We start from the raw sequence: 12768 nt of genomic DNA on the forward strand, positions 1-12768 counted from the left end.
ATGGAGACAGGAGTAACAGTCAACAGGACTGACGCTGTGGCTGCCTTACATCCCTGCTATGAGATAAATAATTTCAGTTACAAACTAACCACAACACCTTCTGCTGTATGTGTAATGTTGTATGGTTTCCTTACACTTTTGTCTCTTGTCACAGTGTGTGGGAATCTCCTTGTAATAATCTCTGTGTTTTACTTCAAACAGCTCCACACCCCTACTAACTCCCTCATTCTGTCTCTGGCTGTGGCTGACCTGCTTGTAGGGATTCTAGTGTTTCCTTTCAGCATGGCATTCTCTCTCAGCTCATGTATGCATCATGAAGGGTTGTTTTGTAAAGTCAGAGGCAGCTTTGATATATTACTCAGCACATGCTCTATCCTGCATCTGTGTTGTATTTCTATTGACAGATATTATGCCGTGTGTCAGCCACTAACATATACATTTAAAATCAACCGCCGTGTTGTATTCATCATGACTTCTTTTAGCTGGGGGGTTTCTGCTCTTGTTGGAGTTGGAGTGACAATTCCTAAACTAAGCAGTGAACAATGTGAGGAAACATGTTTTATTGATGAACTCATGGCAAACATAGTTGGACCAATATTGTCGTTTTACCTCCCAGTCGTCATAATGCTTTGTATCTACCTGAAGATTTTCCTTGTTGCACAGAAACAGGCACAACTCATCCAAACTAGGATGAAGTGTGGAGTAACTGCCAGCAAGATGGAAAGAAAGGCAACAAAAACTCTGGCTACAGTTCTGGGGGTTTTTCTCTTTTGTTGGACTCCTTTCTTTCTTTACATCACATTTCTTCCGTTTACTAACAATTCAGTACCGGTACCTGTGTTTGAAACACTTAACTGGCTTGCACTGTCAAACTCCATGCTGAATCCATTTATCTATGCTTTCTTTTACAGCTGGTTCAGGTCAGCCATTAAAACTATTGTGTCTCGAAAATTCATACAGTGTGATTTTACAAACATACGTTTGCAATAATTTAGTATTTGAGGTACGGAAATTCAGATTAGAAATCTGAAGGAAGAAATTTGAGAAAATAGAAATCTAGCTGGCAATATTCCTATGAAAGTAAACATTTTTATTAGATTTAATTGGTGTTCAAGAATATATTTAATTAACAAAATATTTTCACTGACTGAAAAAAAATCATTAATTAAAGTAATTCTTGGAAAATATATCCTGTGCTGTTATAGAGGCAGTGTGTGTGTGTGTGTGTGTGTGTGTGTGTGTGTGTGTGTGTGTGTGTTTGTGTGTGTGTGTGTAAATATATAGATGGTCTTCTGTTACTTCCTTTTTACATGTGGCGTTAGATGATGTTGCCCCTTTAAAAAAGAATAATTAAGCACAGGATGCTGGCTCCCTGGTTTAGTCCTGAACTAAGTACCTAAAAACAGAACTCTAGAAAATTAGAGAGCACATGACACTCTACACACCAGGAGGAGTCCTACTTATCTTGGAAAAATACTCTTGTGTTTTATAAAAAGCTACAAGCAAGAACAGCAAACTTTTGTCATTAACTGAGGAAAATAGGAATAATCCTAAATTTTTGGTTTTTGTCCCCATTTTAGACATGATCAGTCTATCCTTAGTAAATGGATACCGTAAATCCTCTAATATTGGCCTGTATTCAATTAACGGCCGGGTATCACATTTTGGCCGGTGTCGGCGGAGGTGAATAATGGCCGTTTTTTTATTGTGGTCGGGTGGAATGTGGTAACAAGCAAGTACCACAGGGGGGCGGTTGTGTCATCTGTCTCACTTTTGATTTGCCAGTGATAGACCGCGAGGGTAACTTTAACCATGGCAGGTGCGGAGACGAAGAGGAGGCGAAAATTTGATATCAAGTTCAAAGAGAACGTGCTGATTATGCTGCAGAACACTCTGGGAAGCAGTAGCAAGGGTTGTATGAACTAGTCGACTAGTGGACTTCACCGCTCTATAGTGACTTGTTATGCCTGTCATCGACTAGTCGCTGTCACGTGATAATGACCGGCAAGATGCAGTCCTCGGAAAAGACAGCAGCCTGCTGTCAGCAGGTGACAAGCTCCTGTGCATCGGGAGGCAACGCGCTGTGCCAGAGCGTCGGTACTGACACCCGCCGTAAAATGGACATTTAACCAAATTGTGACCTTTACCCTCTTGCAATTTAACCTTCCCCTCACCCCCATCCTAACCTTAACCAGCTTGCGCATGAAAAGCTCTGAATGTTGACGCGCTCCAGACATCTGCGTCCTGAGCACGGCCACAGTAACATTATCAAATTAGGTGTCGCCACCTCAAAAACAAATTTAACACGTTCATGTCGGCTCATTTCCTTTTATGTTTTCTGTTTTTTTATTTGTGCCTGATGCTTTTTGCTGCTGTGGAGCGGGGCGCATCACCTTGTCCTCCGGTGACGCACCTCACCGGTGCGGCCGGCGCACACCCCGCTGTTTTTGCGGTCGGTAGATCTTTTAGAACTGCAGTTCAAAGGTAACTCATAAGGTGAATATTGTGGCGAGCTCAGTCACGGAGGAGACAGAGGTTTCTTTGGGAGCACCCGTTTAATCTTACACACTTCAGCGCGGCCACAGCAACAACAACCAAAAAGGCACGCTCTCACCGGAAAAACAGTCGCCGAGAGAGCGCGTCACCCGTCACCATAGCAACATGACAACAAACACATAACTGTGATAACAGAACAAACCCCGAACAGCCCTGGCCTGCTACATGAACCCATGTAGTAGCCTAGTTTCTCTTTAGGACTGAGAGGAGATGCAGGAAGATAATAAACAGACAGGACAGAAAAATAGTCGGATAAAACAAGTTAGTTTTTGTACCTGGTGGTTGCAACAAACAGACACCACTGAAAGTAATCAGAAGTAAGGAACAGAAAATGAAATAATTATTTTAATGTTTAGAGCAGCAGGAACTCCGAGAGGCTGCAGGCACATCAGTGAGTTTGCGGCCGCTGCTCAGGGGAGGGGGGAGAGGGCTGAAGCAGAAACTACCGTTGTTAAAAGAAATGTGTTTAACTGAAAATGTGGGCACAATTTTAATTGTCAAAAACTCCAGCGAACCAACCGACCCCCCACCCCGCGCCGCTTCAGGTGTATGACGTCATCAACGACTACTCAAAGTCGACTCGATTTTCATTACTTGACTGTCGACTTTAAAAAAAATTAAGTCGTGCAGCCCCTAGTGGTCAAACATGCTAGTGGGGCTGCATGAGAACCTCGAGCGGGTGCCCAGCTTCTCCTGTCTCCTGTCCGGGAACAGTTGGAGCAGGCGTCTGGCTGTTCCTATTTCCCGGGGCAGCCGGCTGTACTCATGCTGGTCATTTGTGGATATCCAAGGGAGACCACAGAAACACTGCAGTTCTTTCTGTTGACACCGTTTCCCTTCTGAGTCGCTCAACCACATTTTCTTGCAAATAGTTTGCTGGTTGAATGGAGGAAATTCTGTGTGTTTACCATAACACTGCTTACTATAAGATGGGCTGAAATATAATGTGTTGGTGTGGCTAGTGGGTAAAAAAAAAACTACAGTTGTGGCCAAAAGTTTTGAGAATGACACAAATATTAGTTTTAACAAAATTTGCTGCTAAACAGCTTTTAGATCTTTGTTTCAGTTTCTATGATGCACTGAAATATGATTACAGGTACTTCATATGCTTCAACAATTACATGACATGTATGCAAAGAGTCAGTATTTGCTAGGCTGGCCTGCTGGACTCCTCCTCTGTTTAATTCTGCACAGAGAAAGGATCTGGGAACTCTCCTATTCAAATAACCCCACCCCCTGAGAATTCTAACTGAGCCAATCAGCGCTGAGTAGCATTCGTCACACGCCATAACGCCAAGTTTGTCATAATGTTACTTCCTCTTTACGTTTGGCATTAGATGATGTTGCCCCTTTAAAAAAGAAGGTAATTAGGGACAGGAAGTTGGCTCCCTGGTTTAATTCTCATTTACGAGCTTTAAAACTAAACTCTAGAAAATTGGAGAACATGGCGCTCTACTCACCATGAGGAGGCCTACCTATCCTGGAAAAATTGTCTTGTGCTTTATAAAAATAAGCTTCGACAAACTAGACAGCGTTAATTGAGGAGAATAAGAATAATCCTAAATTTCTTTTCAGTACAGTTGCTAAACTTAAACAGAATCATAGCTCTGAGCCATCTATTCCCTTAGCCCTCAGCAACAATGACTTCATGGGATTTTTTACAAGTAAAATTAATTCTATTAGAAACAAAATCTTTAGCATCCTCCCTAATGCGATTTCTTCTTCCTCAGTAAGTGAGGCAGCATCAGAGGTGACTGTAGAACCTCATCTGTGCTTGAACCGTTTTGATCCAGTTGAGCTTTCAGAGTTATCAAAAGTATTAGCTTCATCTAAACCTTCCACTTGCATTTTGGATCCAATCCCATTCAAATTATTTAAAGAAGCATTTCCTTTGGTTACTGCCCACATTCTAGATATAATCAATCTATCCTTAGTAAATGGATATGTACCACAGAATTTTAAGGTTGCTGTAATCAAACCTTCACTTAAGAAGCCTTCTCTGGATCCAGATGACCCAATGAATTATAGACCAATATCTAACCTTCCATTTTTATCCAAAGTCCTGGAGAAAATAGTGAGGGACCACAGATCTGCCCCCCAAAGATGTGTAGGAGATGGAGGGAGCTCCAAGTCCCAGAGATCCAGGCGCTGCCACAGAACACAAGAACCACAAGGAGACTGCAACCAGAAAGGCCCCCACCCCCCTCGAGAGGCACAGAGGATCGCCCCAGGGGGCCGCAACCAGCAGCCGGCAGAGTCTGGGGAGATATCAGCGGCAAGCCCACAGGCCCGCCCGCAGCCTCCCACCCCCTAGCTGGCTGAGCCTGGGACCCAGCGACCCGGGACCCAGGGGCAACCACCCCTGCCGGGGACCCAGCAGAGCCCAGGGACCCAGACCCAGTGATAGAACACATTAAATATGGAACCGTTATGTTGGGTTGTGGTTAAAACCATAATTTAGAATAACTGTTAAAACGAAAATACAGGAATTTTTGTTGTAGGAACAGTCATGTTAGTTTTGGGTTTATTTGTTATCTAAATATGCAAGACCAGAAAAAGTGATGTAAAACTTGTTAAGAGTCTCTTTATTTAGTACTTATCAATAGTTCTGACTTCTGTGTGTTGTTTGTGGGATGCTGACACTCAATACAAGCGAGTGAATAAAAGAACAGTGGTCCGGTTTTCCTGTGGTCATTTTCCTTATATTATCTCCCTTTTTAAGGGTAACATGTTGGAGGCACCACTGGGATCGTTTGGTGAGAGGACCCTTCACAAGTTCCTGTGCAACCCTTTTGCTGATCATCCCCTCAAAACAACCCAAGCGTCGCTAATAGGACAACGTGGAGGACTCCCGATGGCAGTTGACAATCTGTATCCTGAAGTGTGTTCTGACCACTAGGGGGCAACAAAAGTCAATTTGAGTCCACGGGGCTCCATTAAATGGTCTCTGGAAGCCTAAAAGTGCAACATGGAGTCTGGATTGGAAATTATTCAGTTGGAGATAAAAGGAGCATTGTATAACCTGACAGCTGAACAGTTAATTAAAACATGTATCACGCTGCAGATCTCAACACCCGAAAGAGAATCTTTAACTGGGAAAACACGCAGTCAGTTAATCTCGCATGTTATTAAATTTCTGGAGCGGGATGAGCTGGCTAATCTTGAAGATGAAGGGATGTCAGAATACCTCAGTATTTGGGACACAGTCAGTCAAGTAACTGTCCAAGAGGCATCTGAAGTTCAAACTGATGACCAAGAAAGCCTTCAAAAAGAGGTAGAAGCACTCAGATTGTCCTTACAACAAAAAGAAAAAGCAGTTCAGGATGTAATAAACAGGAAAACATCCCCGTGCCCACAGGCTCGAACTACACGTGCCACTCCAACATTTCCAGACAGTGTGATGTGGCGCAAAGACTTCAACATTATGGGTCAGATAGGAGAATCAGGCCAGAAGGATAGGCTGACATTCTCCAGCTTAGCAAGACAGATTGAAAGCGGACTTACTAAAGGCTATTCAGAGACAGATATTATTGATGCTGTGATCTGCGCAACAACTCCAGGTCTACAATTAAGGAGCTATCTGGAGGGCAAAGAGACTCTCACCCTACCTGCTCTCCGTAGGATCTTGAAGTCCCACTGCCAGGAGAGAGGTGCCACAGATTTATATAGGCAACTAACTTCTGAAGCTCAGCGCAGCAAAGAATCCCCCCAGAACTTCCTGATTACAGCGATGGATCTGAGGCAGAAAATTCTGTTTGCCTCTCAGGAAGCTGAGTCTGGCTTAAATATGACCCTGCTCTTGTTCAAAATTTATTCATGCATACGGTCAAGACTGGCTTGCAGAACGACAACATCAAAAGTGACCTTCAGCCTTACCTCACACAGCCTGACACACCAGATGAACTCTTGCTGGAGAAAGTGAACATTGCTTGCACAAACGAAAAGGAGAGACAAGACAAAAAGAAGCATGCTGCCCCATAAAGAGCAACTAGTGTGAGTACTGTCCAGTCTAGTGACCTGCAAACGGAGACTAAACCTTCCACTCAACAGAGTAGATCTAAATGTCCCCCGACTTGTTATCTGAGATCAAAGAGATGCGCTCTGACATGGTTTTATTGAACGATTTGAGAGCCGAAGTGTCCCAAATTAGGGAAACAATCCAACAAAAATAATACCACAGTACCAAAGCAACCTCCACAACGCCCAGAACAAGTGTCTGTATTAAGCCCAGCATTCTCATCCTCCGAACAGTCATCTTTCAGATCCATGTCGTCATTCTACCCTCGGCAACACCCAGAATTACTGCAGGAGAGCTGGCCTCAGTATGGGCCAGGACGGGTGAGAGACTGCACAATTCCAACAAAGGTTTACTCCACACAGATATTATCAAAGACCACGGCCACAACCTAGGTGCTTTGCTTGTGCTCAGGCCAATGAGGAACATTGCCAGCATTGTTTTAAATGTGGGAGTAGTGAGCATTTTAGGGCAGGTTGTAGAGCAGAAACAACAGTCAGCCTTTAGGGGCCCTTTAAACTAAGCGGGGTTGCCTCCTTGGGGCGTGGGGCAACCAAAGGAAATCACAAGTCCCACTGTTGCATGAACTGTGGAAAAAAGGAAATGAAGAGTGAATAAAACACTTTTCAATTTGTAGAACTGCATTTTATTGCTCAAAAAATGTCAGAAAACCCACTGGGCTGATCACAAAAATGACTGTAAGCCATATGCATGTTCAGGGGCTAGACAACAGGTCAGTCAACCACATGAACAATTAGAGGTCAAAAGAATTATAGCCCCCAACAAAAATCAAAGTGTAAAAGAACTGGTGGGAAAGAAATGCCTTATCAAATGCTTCCTGAATGGACAAAATACTCAGGCACTCTGGGACACAATTAATTATGATGGTAGCACTGTTGCCGCGCTGCAAAAAGGTTGCAGATTCAAGGCTTACATTTTACAAGCTTTTCTACACACTGTTAGTGTAACTCACCTTACCCAATTCAATACGATCTGTATCAGAAAAAGCAATAATTTTATAACTCTAGTCCATCCTTTTCTGTTTTTGTTTGTTTTCTTACGGTTGTTTTGTTTATTTTTCTGTCAACACAAATATTTAAAGCATATATGTGTCCATCTTGAACACAAGTCAAAATTGATTCAGGTCTGCTTTCATGGAAATGTTACTAGTTGTTTCCATAGTTTGTGTCTCAGAGTAACTTAATGTAATTTTGTGTTTGTAAGATCACATCGTAATATTTTTCCAGACATAATAATTTTAATAGCTGACCTGAACCAGCTGTAAAAAAACGCATAGATAAATGGATTTAGCATTGAATTTGACAGAGCTAGCCAGTTAAGTGTTTCAATCACAGGAACTCGACCTGGGTTGTGGGTAAAAGGCAGAGAAGTGAAACAGAGAAAGAAAGGAGTCCAACAAAAAAGAAAGACTCCCAGAACTGTAGCTAAAGTTTTTGTTGCCTTTCTTTCCATCTTACTGACAGTTGCTCCACACATCGTCCCTGTTTGGATGCTCCGTGCCTGTTTCTGTGCAACAAGGAAAATCTTCAGATACATGCTAAGTATTATAATAACTGGTAGATAAAAAGAAAATATAGGTCCAACTGTGTTTGCCGCAACTACATCAACAAAACACATTTCTTCACATCCTTCTTCTAGTCTGGATAATACCATGGCAATTCCAATAAGAGCAGAAAGCCCCCAACTTACAGTGATCATTACGACAACAACACGGTGGCTGATTTTAGATTTATATGTTAGTGGCTGACACACGGCATAATATCTGTCAATAGAAATACAGCATAGGTGTGAAATAGAGCATGTGCTGAGTAATATATCAAAGCTGTCTCTAACTTTACAAAATAAACTATCATTATATATACATGAGCTGAGAGAGAATGCCATGCTGAAAGGAAACACTAGAATCCCTACAAGCAGGTCAGCCACAGCCAGAGACAGAATGAGGGAGTTAGTAGGAGTGTGGAGCTGTTTGAAGTAAAACACAGAGATTATTACCAAGAGATTCCCGCACACTGTGACAAAAGACAAAAGTGTAAGGAAGCCATACAACATTACACATACAGCAGAAATGGTTGGGGTTAATTTAAAACTGAAAGGATCGACTAAAGAGCAGGGATTTAAGGTAAATACAGCAGTCTTGTTTAGAGTAATGTCTTTCTCCATGATGACCTGTTCAAAACAAGGTTTAGGAATGAAACTACAGACAGAAAACAACGCAACTCTGTGCTTCTATGTTGCTTGTCACACTGGACTACATGAGACCATATAAAAACCTACTCAACACCCAGTGGCACCACCATGTTTGTTGTCCAATAGGAATTGAGATCAACATCTTAGCTCATTCTAATCACAAATGAGCATGCGTTATGTATGTTCATGGATGTATTATGAAGTGTTTATCCAGAGACACTCAAATTTGAACTGCAGTTTTAAATTTAAGCAACTTTCTTGTACACTCAATAGCAGATTTTATTTGTATAAACAAGAGCTTCTGATGCAGTTTCACAGATTGTCATTTGGTAGGGTTATGTGCTCTAGGGATGCTAAGGAGATTTAAGGAGATTGAACCAAACACAAAGCTGGTAAAAAAAAAAAATTAAAAAATAGCTGAAAGCAGTGACTTTGACTAAACAAAGTAGCAGGGTGCAAAGTTGAAGCAGATGTTATGAACAAGACACTGAAGCATACAGAAAATAATGCTGCTATTATAAAGAGGGATGCAAACGTTTGGGCAGCCTCGTTAATCTTTAAGAAGGGTGACCTGAGGGTGTGTTCCAACTATAGGGGGATCACACTCCTCGGCCTCCCTGGTACTCCCCATGGTACTGGAGAGGAAGGTCCGATCGATAGTTGAATCTCAGATTGAGGAGGAGCAATGTGGTTTTCGTCCTGGCCGTGGAACTGTGGACCAGCTCTATACCCTTGCAAAGGTGATGGAGGGGGCATGGGAGTTTGCCCAACCAATCCACATGTGTTTTGTGGATTTGGAGAAGGCTTATGACCGTGTCCCCAGGGGCACCCTGTGGGGGATGCTCCAGGACTATGGGGTGGGTGGCTTTCTGTTAAGGGCCATTCAGTCCCTTTACCAGAGGAGCGTTAGTTTGGTCCGCATAGCCGGTAGTAAGTCGGACCTGTTCCCAGTGAGGGTTGGACTCCGCCAGGGCTGCCCTTTGTCACCGGTTCTGTTCATTACCTTTAAGGACAGAATTTCTAGGTGCAGCCATGGTGTGGAGTGTGTCGAGTTTGGTGGCAGGAGAATCCCGTCTCTGCTTTTTGCGGATGATGTGGTCCTCCTAGCTTCATCCAGCTCTGACCTTCAGCTCTTGCTGGGTAGGTTCGCGGCCAAGTGTGAAGCGGCTGGGATGAGGATCAGCACCTCCAAGTCTGAGACCATGGTTCTCGGCCGGAAAAGGGTGGCTTGCCAACTCCCGGTCGGGGGAGAGGTCCTACTTCAAGTGGAGGAGTTTAAGTATCTCGGGGTCTTGTTCACGAGTGAGGGTAGGAGGGATCGGGAGATCGACAGGCGGATTGGTTCGGCATCTGCAGTGATGCGGAAGCTGAGCTGGCCAGGCTCTCGATTTACTGGTTGATCTACGTCCCAATCCTCACCTATGGTCATGAGCTTTGGGTAATGACCAAAAGAACGAGATCGCGGATACAAGTGGCCGACATGAGTTTCCTCCGTAGGGTGGCCGGGCTCAGCCTTAGAGATAGGGTGAGGAGCTCGGACATTCGGGAGGGACTCGGAGTAGAACCGCTGCTCCGCCGGATCGAAAGGAGCCAGTTGAGGTGGTTTGGGCCTCTGGTCAGGATGCCTCCTGGATGGCTCCCTGGGGAGGTGTTTCGGGCATGTCCTGCCGGCAGGAGGCCCCCGGGTCGACCCAGGACACGTTGGAAAGGTTACATCTTCGACCTGGTTCGGGAACCCTTGGGGTCCTGCCGGAGGAGCTGGTGGAGAAGGCCGGGGAGAGGACAGTCTGGAGCTCCCTAGTTGGGATGCTGCCCCCGTGACCCGGACCCAGATAAGCGGAGGAAGACGACGATGACGAGGCTGGCGTTGGCATCGGAGAGGCTAGCCATTAGCGTGTCTAGGCTGGCCACTCGCTGGATTTCCTGCCCCCTCGACGGAACATTATCATGGATAGGCTGGCGTTAGCTTCGGAGAGGCTAGCCATTAGCATGTCTTGGAGAGTCACTTACTCTATAAGATTTTTTTTGTACAATTATATAGTTTTAAAATGATAACATCACAACTGAAATAATTATTAACCTGTAATTCAATACAAAGGATTTAAAATCCAAAGATGAAAAGTACAAACTAGTTAGCTCTGGCTTTTTCTCTGATATGTGCAAGAAAACCAAACTATGTAAAAAGAAAACACCATCAACCTGTAATTAAGAGCAAAATGGAGTTAACACAGCACCAAATCAGTGCTAACAGGCTGTCGGCTTTACAATATGCTTAAAGTTAATGTGTATAACAAAGCGTTCTGTCAAAGGAACAACTGTGATTGCTCGTTTCATAGTATGTCATCCGTTTATGGTATAGTGTTGAAACGGTCCTTGAAGCCCTGTCATAATGAATTTGAGTCGTGTAAAAAAAATACATGTATATATACTATGTATATATGTGTAGTTTTTTTTTAAATCAATCAGTTATCTGCTGATTCTGTGCAAATTAAAAAATATTTCTATAACAATGAATGAGTATTTTTTGTCTATGCTGAATACATTCAAGATGGATTTTGAATATTTACAATGTTGATTTAATCATTTGTCTAACTTAAGGAAATGCTTGTTCTTAAAAATAACAATGAAATAACAAAAGGATGCCTAGTTTTGCACACAAAAAAAACTAAATTAACTTTTCAAAAATGAATGAAAATTACTTTTATTCATCCCAGATGGAAATTTCAATGTTGTAGTATTTTTTTAATTACAAGTTCAAAGCAAGCTTCTCATAAATTTGTGGTTTTCTCCTACATCTTATTGTCAATGTTCATCCAGTTAAAATCCTTTACCTCAGAACCCTCCCCAGTCAAGTCTGGTGTGCCCCAGGGCTCTGTTCTGGGGCCCCTCCTCTTCATAGTATATCTCCTCCCTATCGGCAAAATCTTCCGCAAATTCAATATCCAGTTTCACTGCTTTGCGGATGACACCCAGCTCTACATTTCCAGTAAGCCCAACTCAACTCTCCCACCATCCTCCCTTACACTCTGCCTCTCTGAAATCAAATCATGGTTCACCTCTAATTTCCTCAAACTCAACGGCAATAAAACTGAACTTCTTCTAGTTGGCACTAACTCCACCCTCTAAACATCTGACAGCTTTTCTTTAACTATTGACAGCGCCATAGTCTCCCCCTCCCCTCACGTCAAGAGTCTGGGTGTCATTCTTGACAGCTCACTTTCTTTTCAAGCTCACATTAATAACTTAATTCGGTCAGCATACTTCCATCTACATTCCATTAACCGTCTCCGTCCCTCACTGACCCCTCACACTGCCGCCATTCTCGTCCACAGCCTCGTCACCTCCCGTATCGACTATTGCAATTCACTTCTTTATGGTCTCCCCAACAAACTCCTTCATAAACTGCAAATGGTCCAGAATTCAGCAGCCCGTATTATCACCAGAACCCCTTCCTTTCACCACATCACCCCGGTTCTCCAGCAGCTTCACTGGCTCCCAGTTAAATTCAGGTCCATCTTCAAAATTCTCCTCCATACCTTCAAAGCTATCCACAACCTCTCTCCTCCATATATCTCAGACCTTATAAATATTCACACCCCATCCCGTTCACTCAGATCTTCTTCTTCCATCCATCTTGCGGTTCCTTCTGCCCGTCTCGCTACCATGGGGAGCAGAGCTTTCAGCCGCTCTGCTCCCCGTCTCTGGAACTCACTTCCCCCAGACATCAGGAACATCGACAGTTTTACCCTTTTCCAATCAAAACTCAAAACACACATGTTTAAATCTGCTTACAACCTCTGATTTTATTGAACTGTTTCTCTCTTTGTTTTTTCTTCTTTGGGTTTTATTATTGTTTTATTGTATTTTATTACGTGTTTTCTGTAAAGTGACCTTGGGTGTCCTGAAAGGCGCTTTGAAATAAAATGTATTATTATTATTATTATTAATGTTAATTGTTAGTTGTTTCATATTTGTGACAACACAAG

The 12768-nt window shown here is 43.2% G+C and overlaps 2 protein-coding genes across 2 annotated transcripts; one reads left to right on the plus strand and one right to left on the minus strand.

Annotated features, from left to right (window-relative positions):
- On the plus strand, nt 1–990 carry LOC107378222 (trace amine-associated receptor 1-like). The gene has a single exon (XM_015948308.3). It carries the CDS (start codon nt 1–3, stop codon nt 988–990), a length of 990 nt encoding a protein of 329 aa, XP_015803794.2.
- A 6631-nt stretch (nt 991–7621) lies between these two features.
- LOC107378223 (trace amine-associated receptor 1-like) lies at nt 7622–8796 on the minus strand. Its single transcript, XM_054748532.2, has one exon. The coding sequence runs from the start codon at nt 8753–8755 to the stop codon at nt 7772–7774; it is 984 nt and encodes a 327-aa protein (XP_054604507.1). The 5' UTR covers nt 8756–8796; the 3' UTR covers nt 7622–7771.
- Between the last annotated feature and the right edge of the window lie 3972 nt (nt 8797–12768).

This window comes from Nothobranchius furzeri, chromosome 2, assembly GCF_043380555.1.
Source record: "Nothobranchius furzeri strain GRZ-AD chromosome 2, NfurGRZ-RIMD1, whole genome shotgun sequence".
In the NCBI taxonomy this organism is placed as follows: domain Eukaryota; kingdom Metazoa; phylum Chordata; class Actinopteri; order Cyprinodontiformes; family Nothobranchiidae; genus Nothobranchius; species Nothobranchius furzeri.